The sequence below is a fragment of the Lynx canadensis genome, chromosome D1, assembly GCF_007474595.2.
Source record: "Lynx canadensis isolate LIC74 chromosome D1, mLynCan4.pri.v2, whole genome shotgun sequence".
Classification (NCBI taxonomy): Eukaryota; Metazoa; Chordata; class Mammalia; order Carnivora; family Felidae; genus Lynx; species Lynx canadensis.
This window is the reverse complement of record NC_044312.2, coordinates 99,272,333-99,290,510: the sequence shown is the minus strand read 5'-3', so window position 1 is coordinate 99,290,510 and position 18,178 is coordinate 99,272,333. Positions and strand designations below refer to the sequence as shown.

The following is an 18,178-nucleotide window of genomic DNA, read 5'->3' as shown; positions in this document are numbered from 1 at the left end:
TGAAAATGTATATACCCCATGGCTCTTGTGAGACTTAAGTGAGGCAGTACATGGAAAGTTCTTTTTTTTTTTTCTTCACTTGTGGTAAAAAACAATATAAAATTTATCATCTTAACCATTTAAAAAATTTTTTTTAATCTTTATTTTTGAGAGAGAGAGACAAAGTGAGAGCAGGGGAGGAACGGAGAGAGAGGGAGACACAGAATCTGAACAGGCTCCAGGCTCTGAGCTGTCAGCACAGAACCCCGACGTGGGGCTCGAACCCATGAACCTTGAGATCATGACCTGAGCCGAAGTCGGATGCTCACCTGACTGAGCCACCCAGGCACCCCTTAACCATTTTTTAAGTGTATAGCTCAGTATAGTAGATTCACCTTATGGTGAAACAGATCTTCAGAACTTTTTCATCTTGCAAATCTGAAACTCTAAGCCCATAAACAACAACTCCACCTTTTGCATAAAATACTTTTTGCAGTGTTTGGCAAATTGTCAGTACTTACAGTGTTTAGGAGCTCTGGACATAACAGCTAGTATTTTTCCTTGCCCAGGTTCATGTACTGGACAGACTGGGGGGAGAATGCCAAGCTAGAACGGTCTGGAATGGATGGCTCAGACCGGACTGTGCTCATCAGCAACAACCTAGGCTGGCCCAATGGGCTGACCGTGGACAAGGCCAGTTCCCAACTGCTCTGGGCTGATGCCCACACTGAGGTGAGGATACTGCTCCTGTTGCTTCCCGGAAGCCTGGGAAGACAGGAGAGGACTGTTCAGGATCTCCACTCAGGGCTCCCGGTCCACTCACGGCCACCCCCCACCCTCTCCTTCCTCTACAGCGAATTGAGGCCGCTGACCTGAACGGCGCCAGTCGGCACACGCTGGTATCTCCCGTGCAGCACCCATATGGCCTCACCCTGCTTGGCTCCTATATCTACTGGACTGACTGGCAGACCCGTAGCATCCACCGTGCCGACAAGGGTACTGGCAGCAATGTCATCCTGGTGAGGTCCAACCTGCCGGGCCTCATGGACATCCAGGCCGTAGACCGGGCACAGCCACTGGGTGAGAGAACCCCCTAGGGCTGTGAGCCAGAGCTGGCTTTCTGGGGCGCGGGGGCGCGGGGGGGGGTATCTCAGTGACAGAGATACATCCAGAACACAGAGATCCTTTTAGAATCTCAGAGACAAGGACCTACCTAAGCCCCCTTCCTGGATCAGGCTTTGTTCCTTCTCGGTGTGGCTGGTGCTATAACTACATGATGCTGTCACACCTTCAAAGGACTTCTTCTACCTCATCCCTGTTGGGTACCAAATTCTGTCACTTAGAACAGCAGAGAATCAGGCAACTAGGGCCCTTGTAAGATTCCCACAGTATTCCAGGCTGGGTGTCAAAGCTCATGTTCTCGCCTCACCAGGTTTTAACAAATGCGGCTCTAGAAATGGCGGCTGCTCCCACCTCTGCTTGCCTCGGCCCTCGGGGTTCTCCTGTGCCTGCCCCACTGGCATCCAGCTGAAGGGAGATGGGAAGACGTGTGATCCCTCTCCCGAGACCTACCTACTCTTCTCCAGCCGCGGCTCCATCCGGCGTATCTCGCTGGACACCAGCGACCACACAGATGTGCACGTCCCCGTCCCTGAGCTCAACAATGTCATCTCCCTGGACTATGACAGTGTGGATGGAAAGGTCTATTACACAGATGTATTCCTGGATGTTATCAGGTAGGAATATCCCTGAAACCTCCAGAGGACACAGATCTGTGTTTGATCCCTGACGGGGTGAGGTTATGATCTCTGTTGACCTCTAAATAGACTGAGTGATTTGGCAGCTTGGATAGTGAGTTCTGATCCTGACTTGTTTGCTTATCACTCATAACAGAGTTTAAATTTGACGTTTTTGTTTGTTTGCTTAGTTGTTTCCAGATTAGCAGAGAAGCCCAGTATGTAAAATGGACATGTCAGGCTGGGGACCTGGAGCCTTTACCTCACCATTGGGCCCTGTGGGGGCTCCAAGGATCCCCTAAAACTCATTGATGAGTAGGCCATGTAACTAAACCATGTATCTGTATTATAATACAGGAGCCCTGGCCAAATGCCAAGGCTTGTGATGGTTTCCAAGGTTGTGTTTCTGTGGTTTTAAAAATATTTTTTGTTTTATTTTACTTTTTATTATTCCTTCCATTTTTTTTTTTTTTTACCCCACCATAGCTGAGGAATGTGATTCCTCCCACTAGTGTGAGGGGTTTACCATGACAGAGATTCTCACGTGAAAGAATAGGGGCATTCCCTGCAGTTATCTCTGAGGGGTGTATTAGGGTCTCATGCTGGGGACAGGTGGGAATACATAGTTTAGAGAAGCCCCCTAAATGTTTGTGACATATCCCCACCCTGGTGTAGGGCTAATGGAAAAATGTACAGGTAGGTTTTGACAAATTTGCCTTTCTTATAATTACCACCTAGTAATCTTTATCCCTAAGGTATATGGGGAATTACTAACCCATCTTCTGTAAGACATGGGCCCAAACATCCACTGTTAGTACCAGGAAATACTCTGTCCTCCCAAGAATTTTTTATTCATTAATTCTGCTAATATTTTGAGTACCTACTGTTCTAGATGCTGAGGAATGTACTTACAGAGATGTGGTCTCTGCCCTTCTGGAGCCTCTAGTAGGGATCCAATTATGGGAACATGGATTAAAGGGACTTCAGTCTATGTCTGGTCAATCCGGTCAGCCACCCAACCCTGAGCTGTTCCCTCAGGCGAGCAGATCTGAATGGCAGCAACATGGAGACAGTGATCGGGCGTGGCCTGAAGACCACCGACGGGCTGGCAGTAGACTGGGTGGCCAGGAATCTGTACTGGACAGATACGGGCCGAAATACCATTGAGGCATCAAGGCTAGATGGTTCCTGCCGCAAAGTGCTGATCAACAATAGCCTGGATGAGCCTCGGGCCATTGCCGTTTTCCCCAGGAAAGGGTAAGTTTATGGCCAGCAGAAAAGAGACCCAGGGAAGAAGGGCCTGATGAAGGGTCCCTTGGAAGATGCCTCTGTATTCATGGTATCAGCGTGTCCCCTGTATTCTGTCAACCTCTGGTACCATCTTCCCATGCCTTGGTGATGATGGCAGTGTTGTACCTTAGGTACCTCTTCTGGACAGACTGGGGCCACATTGCCAAGATTGAGCGGGCAAACTTGGACGGCTCTGAGCGGAAGGTCCTCATCAACACAGACCTGGGCTGGCCCAATGGCCTTACCCTGGACTATGATACCCGCAGGTGGGAATCCTGTCCCAATTGCTTTCTGGAAATTGGGTGGGCACAGGAGAAGATGGTTGAGATTCAGATAGTGAAAACAAAAGAAAAATAGAAAGCTCCTTGGTAGGTGAGGAGGGAAAAAGCAGTGAGAAGGATGAGGGAACATATTTTTAGAGCAAAGGTTGCTGCATATAGCCCTCAATCCTCAGATGGATTTTGTTTGTGTGGTTTATATGTTTTTGATTTGAGTGTCTTTAGCAGAGCACGTCCTCTGGCTGGACCACACATCCCATGACCCCTTATTTGTCAGAGGCTGATTTTTTGCGCTTGTTGCTTTTCTGATCCCTTTGCTCATTGGAATTTGCAACTCCTTGCCTAGATAAAAAATGCTAAAGGGCAGGAAAAGAGGGTGAAAGGGGATTTGAGGCAGTTTCTCTTTCTGCCCCCAGAAGAAGGGAAAGGAATCTAAGTCACCTGGAGAGTTGGGATAACCTCAATGAGCTCCTTATAGACCAAGATCTCTTCCTTAAAGAGTGTTCATAAGAATTTCAGCTTAGATTCTTGGGAAGGAGCCAAAGGGTGATCAGGTTGCTGAAGATGAGCCTGCAGTGTGGCTCTTCAGAGGTCACTAGGCTTTCTACCCCACCCCACACAGCTCTGGCCCCCCATTTGAGTCCCCAGCTTCCCCTCTTGAGCATTGGGACTTGCAATGACCTCTCACCAAGGGTGCTTTATGACCGCTCACAGCACCTACTGGTTAGCTCAGGAGGGAATAGATAGCTCCTTGCGGGGAAGGACTGGGCTTCTTGGCAAGCATTTTGAGCAGCCCTCTTCTCACTTTTCCTTCTCAGGATCTATTGGGTGGACGCCCATCTGGACCGGATTGAGAGCTCTGACCTCAATGGGAAGCTACGGCAGGTGTTAGTCAGCCACGTGTCCCACCCCTTTGCTCTCACTCAGGTACTGGCTCAGGAGAGAGGTAACTAAACCTCCTTGACGGGGGGTGTTTCCTCGGGGTTCCAAGTTGGGAGCCTCAACCCTAGTTGCTACTTAACGATCCTGCTACGGAAGCTCATTTTAGGGGTATTTCCTGTATACTGAAGCCTTGCCACCATGTGCCTGCTACTCCTGCAACACCACTCCATGTTCTAGCATTTGAAGGAGTGGCTCTCAAGTGTAGGTTCCTGGGCCTTGGCATAAAAAGAATCTACTTCATGAAGGTTGGGCCCAGGAATGTGCATTTTAACAGGGTCCGTAGTTGATCCTAGTGCTGTGTTCCCAATATCTGAGTCCAGGCAGCTGGTTTAGTGGCAGTAGGTTGCAGTGGCTAAGAGCCAGAGTTTTGAGGCAGCCAGCCAGTTGGTACATGCTTACTGAGTACCTCTAATCTGCCAGCTCCATGGGTTCAAGCTCTGCCTGCATCATTGAATGACTGCGACTTTGGATAAGATACTGAACCTCTCTAATACCTGTAAAATAAGTGAGTTTAATAATAGTGTCCTCCTGAAATATACACAAAGCATCAGCACAGTATCTGGCACTCAGTGTGTGTTATTTTTAATCTTTTTAGTTATCACTGGCTATCATTTTTGAGTTCTTATCCTGTAAAATAATTCAGGGAAGGGAAAGAGGAGATCTATCAAGCCTGGAGCCACAACAGGGATTCTCAATTATTTAAAAATCCTTGTTCTTTTTTGACAAACTTCCACTTATCTGTCTTGTATATTATATCCTACCAGCCAATAAAAGTTTGGCTCTACTTAACAATAAGTTCCCCACCCCCGTACTCCAAATGTAAAACTATAGGATGATAATGAATGTGGTTTTTCAATCTATAAGTTTCCCCTGGGGTTTCTGATGTATACCTGGAAGCAGGAGGGGAACCACCTTCATTGCCCTCCCCACCCCTGGTTGAGAATCTCAGGATCACTAAATTAGAAGGCAGCTTCCCCTAGGGACACCTGGGTGGCTCAGTCGGTTAAGCGACCGACTCTTGGTATCGGCTCAGGTCATGGTCTCATGGTTTGTGGGTTCGAGCTCTGCATCACTGTTAGCTCAGAGCCTGCCTGGGATTCCCTCTCTCTGCCCCTCCCCTGCTCATGCTCTCTCTCTCAAAAAAAAAATAATAAATTTTTTTTAACGTTTATTTATTTTTGAGAGAGAAAGAGGGAGACACAGAATCCGAAGCAGGCTCCAGGCTCTGAGCTGTCAGCACAGAGCTCGACGTGGGGCTCGAACTCACCAACTGTGAGATCATGACCTGAGCTGACGTCAGACACTTAACCAACTGAGCCACCCAGGGGCCCCTAAATAAATAAACATTTTCAGAAGGTAGCTTCCCCTAGAAGTAACCAGAGGATTTGGGCCAGGGCTCTTTGTGAAGGGCCCAGAAGAGCAGCGACCTTAGAAGGACCCCCTGGCCCTAAGTTACTCCTATTTGCCAGGTACAAGAACTCATTTATTCATTGAGCCACTCAGTCAACTGACTGGGGATGAAGTGTTAGTACTGGAAATTGAGAAAGAAATGAAAGACATTTCTGTCCTTGAAGAACTTAATCTTACATGTCAGACATGTAAACAAATGACCGTGGAGTGCCAAAACTCACTCGTAGAAGGCACAGAAAAGCATGGAGGAATGAATCCCATACGGACTGGGGGAGATTTCCTGGACAGTGTGATATGGGGGACACACAGAAGTTGGCATGCTGGATAAGAGACACAGGGCATTTCAGCAGAGGGCGTACACATACTAAAGCACAGAAGCTGTACCTGAGGTCAGACTGTTGAATAATATTTACTCTTTATGGGGTTTCCCTGTTGAGTAGCAGGACAGGTGGATCTACTGGACAGACTGGCAGACCAAGTCAATCCAGCGTGTCGACAAGTACTCAGGCCGGAGCAAGGAGACGGTGTTGGCGAATGTGGAAGGGCTCATGGATATCATTGTGGTTTCTCCTCAGCGGCAGACAGGTGGGCCCCTGGGTCCTGAGCCTGCTTGCTTCCTTACCATCAGTGGGGTGGTTGATCATCCCAGCGACTGTATTAACAGTCCCTGAGTTAACAGACTGAGACATTAGAGCCACAGGAGAGCCTTTTGGTTCCCATTTTAAGCTCTTAGACCTTTTCAGCCCCATGTGGTTATGCCCCTTCTGCCTTACTGTCCCTTGGAGTGAGGTAGCCGTGGAGCTCCTCCTTAAAGAGAGGTGTCAAATTGGGAGGCTGGTCTAGCCCAGACCAGACACGTACCTGCTTTGCCTCCAGGGACCAATGCCTGTGGTGTGAATAATGGAGGCTGCACCCACCTCTGCTTTGCCAGAGCCTCTGACTTCGTGTGTGCCTGTCCTGACGAGCCCGATGGCCGGCCCTGCTCCCTTGGTGAGTTGGACTGAATGACGCCCTGGAACAGCAGGGTCCTTGGAGTGGCAGAGGATCATTAGCCTCGGTTTTGTCCTTCTGGGTGGGATCCCCCTCGGGGAGTCTTACAGCTGAGTGAGAGAACAATGAGTTTGAGCTTTGGAATAGCACAGACCTGAGTTTGTCCAGCTTCTGGCATTTACAAGAATGGAATTCAGGTCTCCTGAATCTCTGATCCCTGCGGTGGCCTGTGAATTGCTGTCTTTTCCTGACCTTTGTGCACCACCAGCTAGCCCATCCAGAGCTATTGAATATTGGAGTCCAAATCCTTTTTATTTACAGTATGAAGAGCCTCTAATAAGGATGCGTAGGATTAAGGCAGCTATAAGATGGCTCTGTCAGGTAACCCAGGATGCTACTCTTGGATCATATGTAGAGATTTGGGGCTCTAGTGGCTCACTTCAATCCTCCTATTCTCTTCAGTACCTGGTCTAGTGCCCCCAGCTCCCAGGGCTACCAGCATAAGTGAAAGGAGCCCTGTGCTACCCAACACACTTCCTACCACCTTGCGTTCCTCAACCACCCGGACCCACACATCTCTGGAGGAGGTGGAAGGAAGGTAAGTGAATTCAATATGGGATTGAGGGCTCTTTTCTCCAAATCACCATCTCCCACCAGCAGAAGACCACAGTCTTAGCTCGATAATTCTGGCACATGGGAAGTAGGTCATATCATGAGCCACCCGTCCCTGCTCTTTGGAACTGGAGATGGTATATAGACTTGTAGATTGTTGTAAGTGGATCTCTTTTTAGCTCTGAGGGCGAGAAGTTTTAAGAGCAGCTTTAGAGAGAGAAATCACTCAGAGGAGTTCCTACATGGCATTCATCCTTCCTTTCGGTGACCTTTGTTCTCATAACACATTTAGTATATGGTCTTGTCCTACAGTTTGCTTAGAAGCTGCCAAGTCATAGTGGTCTCTGGGCTGTGGCGTTATGACTTGGAACATCCCCAGGGATGTAATGACTTTAGCTTATAGTGACCTCAAACACACATGCACGTACATGCACGTGTACACACACACACATGTGTACACACACCTTATTATTAAACAAGCAAGCATAAACATGAACAGTTCTCAAATCAAGTATAAAATGTTTCATTTAATTAAGTTGATGGTGCTATCCATTTAAGATGCATCCTGATTTGAGGCGCCTGGGTGGCTCAGTCAGTTAAGCTTCCAACCTTGGCTCAGGTCATGATCTCGTGGTTCTTGAGTTTGAGCCCTGCTTCCGGCTCTGTGCTGACAGCTCAGAGCCTGGAGCCTGCTTCAGATTCTGTGTCTCCCTCTCTCTCTGCCCCTCCCCAACTTATACTCTGTCTCTCTGTCTCAAAAATAAATAAAACCTTAAAAAAAAAAAAAAGATGCATCCTGATTTGAGAGTTTCAACTGAAAAAATGACCAACCTCAACTATGAGATGCCACTGATTGTAAGACACATTCCTGTTCCAGAGATGTTGGAATAGAGAACAATACAGATCTTAAAATTGATTAAATATGATATTAGATTCAATTAAGAAAAATTCTTATGTTTTTTATTTATGCCTTGCAAAAAAATAATCTGAAAATGCAGCGAGGAATAAAGAAGAAATAAGTACCCATGTATAGTTACTGTTAATATTTTCTATTTTATATATGTATATATTTCAAAATGATTACCACAGTAAGTTTAGTTAACATCCATCACCACACATAGCTGCAAAGTCTTTTTCTTGTGATGAGAACTTTTGAAGATTTACTCTCTTAGCAATTTTCGAGTGTATAATACAGTATTGTTGACTATAGTCACGATACTGTATATTACTTCCCCAGGACTTATAACTAGACGTTTGTACATTTTGACCACTTTTACTGATTTTATCCACTCCTCCTACCTTCCACCTCTGGCAAGCAGCAACCTATGAGTTTGGGATTGATGTTGTTGTTGTTGTTTTTAGATTCCATATATAAGTGATAATTGCACAATATTTGTCTTTTTCTCTCTGATTTATTTCACTTAGCATAATGTCCTCAAGGTCCATCCATGTAGTCACAAATGGCAGAATTTCCTTTTTATGGCTGATTAATGGTGTCTATCTTTCCAGACATTTTTCTATTTACAACATTTTTTTCCATTGTAATATACCAGTCTCTTTATTTTTATTATCAACTTTAGCTTAAAAGATAATTAACACTTGATGTCAATTCTGAAAGCAGAAACATAATAATAATCCCAGAGGAGAACTCTAGATTCATGTCTTTAAAATTATAAAATTTGGGGCTTCTGGGTGGCTCAGTTGGTTAGGCATCCAACTCTTGATTTCGGCTCAGGTCATGATCTCATGGTTGAGTCTGAGCCCCACATCAGGCTCGGCGCTGACAGTGCAGAGTCAGCTTGGGATTCTCTCTCTCCTTCCTTCTCCCTCCACCCCTTCCCTGCTGGAGCATGTGCGCATACGCGTGTATGCTCTCTCTCAAAGTGAATGAATAAACTTAAAAAAAGAAAAAAGAAAGTTAAATAACAAATAAAATAATAAAATAAAATAAAATAATAAAATTTGTGCAGTGCCTGGCTAGCTCAGGTGGTAGAGTATGTGACTCTTGAGCTCAGGGTCATGAGTTTGAGCCCCATGTTGGGCGTAGAGTCTACTTAAAAAATAAGCTAAATAGGGGCACGTGGGTGGCTCAATGGATTAAGCGGCCAATTTCGGCTCAGGTCATGATCTTGCACAGTCCGTGAGTTTGAGCCCCGTGTCAGGTTCTGTGCTGACAGCTCAGAGCCTGGAGCCTGCTTCAGATTCTGTGTCTCCCTGTCTGCCCCTCCCCCACTCACACTCTGTCTCTCTGTCTCTCTCTCTCTCAAATAAACATTTACAAAAAAGTAAATAAAGTCTGAGAACTGGAATTGGGGGTATAAAAGTAAATAAAATAAAATTATAACATTTGCACATGAGTAAATCTGTCCTATTTGCCCCATATTCTCTTTTTAGAAGTTTGTATAGAAAAGCAAATACCCAGACATAAACATGTATTTTTCTCATTAACTTTTAAGTACTATCAATCATGATTAATCTGATTTTCTTTAGGATAGTTTAGAAAACTTTCGAACCCTACTCAGATACTTTCTTAGGGTCACAGTCTATTTGAAGACTCCATGCATCTTGGTTTCAAATGTTCTTGCAAGTAGCTTTTCTCTAGCCTTTTAGGAGATGCCTTATTTATTTACTTATTTATTTTCTGAGAGAGAGAGCACGTGCACACACAGGGGAGGGGCAGAAGAAGAGGGACAAAGGGAATCTTAACAAAGCTCCACGCCTAGGCCCAGTGCAGAGCCCGTTGCAGGGCTGTATCTGACAACCATGAGATCTTGACCTGAGCCAAAATCAAGAGTCAGACAGGGGGACCTGAGTGGCTCAGTTGGTTGAGCGTCCAACTCTGGCTCATGTCATGATCCTGCTGTTTGTGAGTTCGAGCCCCACATCAGGTTCACTGCTGTCAGCACAGAGCCTGCTTCAGAGCCTCTGTCTGTCTCTTTCTGTCCCTCCCCTGCTTGTGCTCTCAAAAATAAATAAACTTTAAAAAAAAAAGTCAGATACTTAACCAACTGAGTCACCCAGGCACCCCAGGAGATGCCTTTAATTGATTGTTCATAATGTGCCACAAAGAAATTACCTCCTTAGCATTTCAAGTTGGTTCCCTGATCCCTCCCTCTGGATGTCTTGCATATTCTCTTTTGAAAGAATGAAGAGAAGAAAAACAGGGTTTTTTTCAAGGTCTATTTAGACCTTGTGATAATCTGTATCCAGTCAGAGGTTTGCTTGGCTGGTAGTATCTTCCAGCTCATCCTGGTAGCTTAACGAACCCTACTGTTGATATCCTTAGTGTTGTTTCAGCAGACTTCTAGCTTACTTCCAGACCTGCTTCTCCTTTTTTAGAGGAATCTTCTTTACAGAGTACATATTTTGGGGTGCCTGGGTGGCTCAGTCAGTTAAGTGTCCAGCTTCGGCTCAGGTCATGATCTCACAGTTTGTGAGTTCAAGACCCACGTCGGGCTCTGTGCTGACAGCTCAGAGCCTGGGGCCTGCTTCAGATTCTGTGTCTCCCTCTCTCTCTCTCTCTGCCCCTCCCCCACTCACACTCTGTCTCTCTTTAACTCAGGAATAAATAAACATTTTTAAAACTTGTTTTTAAATTAAAAATAATAAGCGTACATATTTTAAAACTCATTTAAACATGATATCGCATCCCGAAGACAGTGACTCACACTGATTTCTCTGTATTTCCTGGTCTGTGCTTCTGATGTCTCCCGTCAGGTACAATCAAATATCAGTAAGCCCCATTCAAAAGCCTTTCCCCCTGTCCTTCCCAGGACTTTCCCTCTTTCCTAGAGGAAGGCAAGGTCTTTATCAAATACAAGTAACCTTCACATTCAGTTTTCTCTGCCCCACAGATGCTCTGAAAAGGATGCTCGGCTGGGCCTCTGTGCACATTCCAATGAGGCCATACCTGCTGTTCCAGGTGAGCCCTGAGTGCCCAACTGTTTTGGAAAAGAAGGTATAAGGAATCCGAATTTCCACTGATACCTTCCAAAACCTTCATAGGGACTCTTTGGGGTTGTCAAACCCATTTCTCAGACTGAATCCATAGAAAAAACAATCATTAGTTAGCCACCACTTACAGAGTACTTTCCACATGCCAACCATTTGTTAAGCTGTATATATGTGTGCCCGTGCACACGTGTGCATGTGTGTATATGTATGTACACAGTCACGTGTCATTGCCAGCAGGCTAGGAGCGGTTTGTTATCGCTCATCTAACTATCTCATCTAACTGATGAGAAAACATAGGCTTCAAGTTAAGCATCTCGCCTTAAGTCACATGGGTGGTAAATATTGGAATTGGGATTAGAGATAGGACCATAGATCTCTTCTCAGCCCCCTACCCTTACCCCTGCGGCCTCTTCCCTGGCTATCCTCAGGTGGTGTGGGATCCAACCCCTACCAAAGGAACCCTCGTCTTCCCACCCCTCACGCCAGCTGGAAGATTGTCCGTGGCCCCCACCTAGTGTCTCTCTGTTCTTCTAGGGGAAGGACTTCATGTCAGCTACGTCATCGGTGGACTCCTCAGCATTCTGCTGATTTTGGTGGCAATTGCAGCTTTGATGCTGTACAGGTAACCTCAGCCTCGCTGCAGGGGACACATGGTCACTGGTCCTCATTATCTGTGCTCTCCCGAAGCTCCACATCTTGCTGATCTAACTTCTGACCAGCCTCATGTCAAAGATAGGTCCCTGGTCAGAGCGAGGTAGAACCTGAACTCTGATTCTTCTTCACCATTCACAGCCCAAGCAGGTTTCTGATATTAGGACCACAGCAGCCCTCGGGATTCTCTTTATAGACGAGGATACAGAGGGCTTTACCCAAGGTCACATGGGAAGAGACAGAGCTGGGACTGATGCTGCCATCTTTGCTTTTCCTCTACTCTGCCTCACCTCAAACCACCGAAGGTGGAAATGATCTTCTCTTCACATAACCACGGCCTTTACCCCAATATTGTTTGATATGTCATTGCTCAGTAGGGATCATCCTGGGAAGGTGGAGTGTGTCATTTTCAGTTTAGAATCCTTTTTATGACCCTCTGTATATTTTCTCCAAATGCTTTAAACACAGCTTGCAGCAAAAATACCAGGATTTTGCTATGCTGCTGTGGCTCCTGCTTCCAACAACAACAACAACAACAACAATAACAGCAACAATAACAGCAACAATAACAACACTAATAATAATAGTAACCATTACTATTTAGTGAATATGTATCAATGCTACATAATACAGGTATTATTACTCCTCACTTTACAGATAAGGATCTGAGGCTCACAAAGCTTAGATTATGTCTACCAAGATCCCAGCTAGTAAGTAACAGATGTGGGATTGAAACATAGATCTGTCTTGACACAGTGGATTAGCTATCTATTGCAGATTATTCCCAAATTTAGCAATTTAAAATGACAACCATTTATTATCTCACAGCTTTTGTGGGTTAGAAATCTGGGTGCAGCTTACTTGCATGCCTCTGCCTCAGGGTCTCTCCCAGGCTACAGTCCAGTATCAGCCAGGGTTGTGGTCTTATCTCAGGGCTTGACCAGGGAGGGATTCCCTGCCAAGCACATGTGTGTAGCTGTTGGCAGGATTTAGTTCCTCACAGGCTGTTGGACCGAGGGTCTCAGCTCCTTGCCAGCTGTTGACTGTAGGTGACACTCATCCGTTCCCTGCCTTGTGGGGCCTTTCCAAAGGACAACTGGCCACTTGGCAGCTTGCTTCCCCAGAGCTAGCATAGGAGAGAGTAAGGGCAACCTAAGACAGAAGCCACAAGTTTCTCTGGAACCTAATCTAGCATCCGTCACTTTTGTATTTTCTGTTCTTCAGAAGTGCATCACCAGGGGCGCCTGGCTGGCCTAGTCGGTGGAGGGTGCAAGTCTTGACCTTGAGATTGTGGGTTCGATCCCCACCTTGGGTGTAGAGATTACTTAAAAAATAAAAAAATAAATAAAAAAGAAGTGAGTGAATCATCAGGTGCGGCCCACACTCAAGGAGCAGGGATTCAGAAGGTGGGAGAAGCAGGAGGCGAGGATCTCTAGAGCTGTCTTAGAAGCTGCCTACCACATTCAGGTTACAACTTCCCCAGATATCACCCCGATAAAGATCTGAACTAATTTCTCATCACCTTTCCTCCTACAGACACAAAAAATCCAAGTTAACTGACCCGGGAATGGGAAACCTGACCTACAGCAACCCTTCCTACCGAACTTCCACGCAAGAAGTGAAAATTGAAGCAATCCCGAAACCAGCCATGTACAATCAACTGTGCTATAAGAAAGAGGTAAAAATTAAAGTTTATATTCAAGGTGGTTGTATGTTTGTTTGTGTTTGTTTCTGGAGGGGGGAAGGATACGCTCCAGTTGCCTGAATGGATCAGTGAGGGATGCCGGGTAGTCCCATCTACCATTTTGGAAGTCATAGTGAACAGAAGAAATGAATGTGATTTGGGTTTCTGGACAGATGTAGACTCTCTGAGGGACCGGCTTGAGGGACCTCAGTGAGAGCAAGGTTAGAAAGCAGATTCCAGAAGGTCTGAGTCTGAAAGCATGGGAGTGTGCGCCTCCCTGCCAGGAGATATTTTACTAGGCTCATAGGTGTTTCCTCATTTAGTCATCATTCCCCTGCAGTGAGGCCCCTGTGAAGCACCCCAGACGCCTAGACAATACCCCTCAAAACCCAACAGCTCCTGGACTCTCCCTTTTCTAACCTCTGATCCAAGTTGTTGGCACCTATGGCTGGCAATGGCTGGGTTTTTTTTGTTGTTGTTTGTTTTTGTTTATGTTTTTGCTGTTCTTCCTCTTATCACAGAATCTTAAGAGATTTCTCTAGAATTTTGAAGGTTTACATGCTTTTGCTCTCTTAACTCCTTTGTTGCTTCAGTGAAAAATTATTTGCTGAGTGTTTAGGCTTGAAAACTAGTCCCATTTCCACAAGGAATCAGTAGCCTGGGATTTCAGATTTTCCTAGTCTAATACAACCGCTGCTTTTTCTAAAATCCTGTAACCCTTCATCAGAAGTTATATCCTTTATGAAACCCTAATCGTTCTAGTCTCTTGGCCTGTCTAGCACAGTCAAAACTTGCCCTCATATCTACAGGGCCACCATGCATAATGAGTGCACTTTACATAATAATCCCATGCTTTCTGGCTCCATGAGTTTCCATATTAAAAGAGCTTCCACTGTAAGCCAAAACAGAACCTGCAGGAAGTTTTCAGTTTTAGGGATGGTAGATCCCATTCTCACTTAGTATCTTTGAGAGACTCTTGAGTCTTAGGTTCCTAGAGTGTCTGATGCCCCAGAAAAGAACCATAATAAGGTTCACAGGTTAGAACTTACAAGTGTGTGACCTCTTTTCTTCTGTTGTGTGCTTTTCCTCAGCAGCTCTTTCACCCCTCTGACAGTCTTTCACCCTTTCTCTTCTGATTTCCTCTTGATTTCAGGTACCTGTTGCAGTGTGTTTGTAGAGGGAGTGGTGTTCTCCTCCCCCCCCCCAAACTGCCAGTGCCGTGTCCCCCACCTCTCCCTAGCTTACCCAGCGTGTCTCTGAGGTGAAGACACTGCACGGCTCTCTCTAATCTTATGCTAATTTCAGCTTGGAGGGTGTGCTGGGGGAATGAGTGTGTGTATACGCACGTGCACATGTGTGCTTGTGTGCTATCTGTGTCTGTCTCTGCTCTATTGAGGGAGCTGTCACTCCCAGAGGGCAATCAGCAAAGTATCCTCTTTAATGCAGGGGCTCAGTAAATATCTGTGGAGTTGAATTGCTACTAAAATAGAGGAACATTTGCAGAGCTCTCGGTGGGAATACTGTCCCAGGACAGAATCTCAGCCATGGTTCATTGTGTCCTGGTAGAGGTGGCATTTTGGTTGGTATCCCCCAGAAACCAGGAGTAAGACTCCTCTTTGAGAAATCCACAAAGGGAGAAGCCTGAGTAGAACTTAAGGCTGTCCTTGGAACAATCCCAGGTTGCTTGAGAATGGCCCCAAGGCTTGTGGGAGCAGAGCCAGAGTAACCTCCCAGAAAAGGTTATGGGGTCCCAAAGGATTGGCACTCAAAATCTAAATAAGATTTTCTAGATTCCTCCTGTCTTACCTCCCAAAAGTTTTCTCCTTAACAAAATTAGGAAGAAGAGAATTAAGAACAAGAGCACAGGAGGAGTTTAAAATCCCAAATAAATGCACATTGAATTGCCTTTGTCAATTACTTTTGGCCATGCATATCAGCATGGTGTCCCATTAATAAATCACAATAACAATGTAACAATACCTAACATGATTTAACGTATCTTATGTGTCAAGCACCTACTAACTGCATTATGTGTATCACCTCATTGAACCTTCACCGCAACTCGTTATGAGGTATGGATACTGTTATTCTCCCCACACTGCAGATGTGGAGACTGAGTTTAGAGATGCTGAGTAATTTGCCCAAGGTGACATAGCCAGTGAGTGGATGATGCAGGACTGGAAGCCATGGTTCTCCCTCCTCCCTGTCTTGAGAAGGGTAATAATCATCCTAGCTGCTACTCTCCTTTTAGGCCGACTCATCTGTTTGCTCTCTGACCAAGTCTCCCCATTTGTTTGTGGGATCTTTGTACCCCTCACTCCTCTCACCCCATCTACTTCCTTTTCCGGTTCACCGTGAGATCCTTTTAGAGAGCCAGCCGACTGACCATGTCTCCCCACCCTCCACCCTAGGGCGGGCCTGACCATAACTACACCAAGGAGAAGATCAAGATTGTAGAGGGAATCTGCCTGCTGTCTGGGGACGATGCTGAGTGGGACGACCTCAAGCAACTCCGCAGCTCACGGGGGGGCCTTTTGCGGGATCATGTGTGCATGAAGACAGACACAGTGTCCATCCAGGCCAGCTCTGGCTCCCTGGATGACACGGAGACAGAGCAGCTGCTGCAGGAAGAGCAGTCTGAGTGCAGCAGTGTCCATACCGCAGCCACTCCTGAAAGACGGGGCTCTCTGCCAGACACGGGCTGGAAACATGAACGCAAGCTCTCCTCAGAGAGCCAGGTCTAAACACCGTCGTTCCCTTCCCTCCCTGCCTGTTCCCTCTCCTTCATGGACTTCCGGTCCTTGTGCTCACTTATACAACAGGCCCCCTTCCTATGTGCTCGTCCTTCTCCTCCACCTCCCACCCCATAACCGCTCCCGGGTCCTCCGCGGGAGCTGTTTCCACCTGAGTCCGTAACTACCTGTGCACAAGAAATGATGGTGCATCCCGAAAATTTAGACCTGGATTTTACTGCCAACTTCACCTCTTGCACCCCATCCTGAGCCCCCAAAACTAGGCTCAGTAATGATTCCTCCTCAGTACAGAGCTTTTCCCTGGTACCCTGCCTCACAAGAACTGATGATCCAAGACTTCCCTCTCTCCCGTCAGAACCAGCCTGGCCGCTTCTCTAAGAGAACTTGCCCATCAGGGGCTGGGGCAGGGGTCAAGGGTAAAGAGAGAGATGAAGGATAGAGGCTGAGAGAGGAAGGAGGAGTGAGCCCAGCTGGTATGGGCATCTGGGAAGCCTCCAGCCTCAAGTGCATTGGTAACATGAGAAAGCTTTTAGGGTGGTTGGGCCGCGTGTCCTGTCCATTGCTGGCAATGGATATTATTCTTGCCCTAAGAGCTGCTGTTGTTGTTTTTTTTTTTTTTTTTTTTCAGCTGCCGATATTGGTGAGATCTGGGTGTGGCTCAATCTGTTCTTCCTCCTGCTAGTTTGTCTGGAAGCTTTTCTACCTTCCGATGACAGGGCCTTTACCGCATGGCAGCAGCTAATATGAATTCCCCCGCTGGTGCCACTGCTGGCCAGTACCCCTCCTATGTCTTTGACTCTAAGTCACCAGGTTGTGAGCAGGGGCTTGAGGAATGTGGGGCCCCGAGGGCTAAGTCTTTGCAACATCTTACCAGCGCTGTCTAGACCCAAAGCCGCATATCACCTGGACCTTCATGTTCTGCCACCCTCTCCCCGCTCATTCTCTGGGATTCTGAGCATAGAGACCGTGAAACAACTTTTCAAAGAAATGGCCAAAAGTCTTCATAAATGGTCAGGAAGAGAGATTGGGTTATAGACTTGGGGCACCCAGGGCCTAACAGGAAGTATCCATGAGGTTGAACCTCCCGTGTTGTCTCTCAAGTGCTCAGGGATCAAAGTTAGTGGACAGAGAACCTGTGGCTGTGGGGTGGTGAAGTTCCCATTCCAACTCTTTTCCCGGCTAAGTGACTGACTTTCCATGCTGTGATGCCATCACTTGGTTCGTGCCCATTCACACAAAGAGCGTGTGTCTCGTGCTAGTATCAGGGGAGTCGAGACCTTTTTCTCAGCCCTAAACCTTCTACATAGCCCCCTCCTTCCCCCCACCCCCCACCCCAAGTTGCTTTTTCTGACTTAGCCTTGTGGTGGTGAGGAGGGCTAAATCAAGACACAAAAGTAGGGGGCAGGATGTAGAAAGGTAGAACCACTGATGAAGCGCTCTCAGCCTGGAGCAGATCCAGACCTCCTCCACCCAGGAACAAGAAGCAATAGGAGAGGACAATGGGCTGAGAAGAGAGGCGAGGGCTTGTAGGGGAAGTTTCCTGATTTGAAACCTCTCCTGTGGTTCTTGGTATTGAGAAATCAGCTGCCAAACATGTGAGTAAAAAAAAAAAAAAAAAAAAAAAAAAAAAAGATAAGAGCAAAGCTTTTCTGGTCACTTCTAAGGCTGCTAGAGACAGGTGCCAAGCCCTTAGCCCTGTTGTTAGTAACCAAGCCAGGTCTGGGCCCACACAGGACAGCCTGGCCAGGCCAGCAAGTCTTTTCCAGTACACAAAGTGGGAAAGGCGAGGTGCCACTTATGGGATGAAAGGGAGACATTTCACATTTGACAGGGCAGGAAAAGAGCACTTTGGGTCCTCAGACTCTTGGTTGAGGATGAGGAGAAAGTAGAAAAGTGGCA

General features: G+C 46.6%; 1 protein-coding gene across 1 annotated transcript in view; it reads left to right on the top strand.

Moving 5' to 3' along the window:
- The window catches only part of LRP4 (LDL receptor related protein 4), a 37,288-nt gene extending 19,378 nt beyond the window's left edge, over window positions 1-17,910 (top strand). The window contains exons 26-38 of the mRNA XM_032595086.1: window positions 549-711; window positions 834-1,059; window positions 1,412-1,715; window positions 2,754-2,972; window positions 3,137-3,271; window positions 4,102-4,210; window positions 6,076-6,220; window positions 6,512-6,625; window positions 7,088-7,223; window positions 11,092-11,159; window positions 11,726-11,813; window positions 13,379-13,520; window positions 15,938-17,910. Coding sequence (XP_032450977.1) covers window positions 549-711; window positions 834-1,059; window positions 1,412-1,715; window positions 2,754-2,972; window positions 3,137-3,271; window positions 4,102-4,210; window positions 6,076-6,220; window positions 6,512-6,625; window positions 7,088-7,223; window positions 11,092-11,159; window positions 11,726-11,813; window positions 13,379-13,520; window positions 15,938-16,270 — 2,182 coding nt within the window. The 3' untranslated portion in view covers window positions 16,271-17,910. The remainder of the gene's footprint in view (window positions 1-548; window positions 712-833; window positions 1,060-1,411; window positions 1,716-2,753; window positions 2,973-3,136; window positions 3,272-4,101; window positions 4,211-6,075; window positions 6,221-6,511; window positions 6,626-7,087; window positions 7,224-11,091; window positions 11,160-11,725; window positions 11,814-13,378; window positions 13,521-15,937) is intronic.
- The last annotated feature ends 268 nt before the right edge of the window (window positions 17,911-18,178 follow it).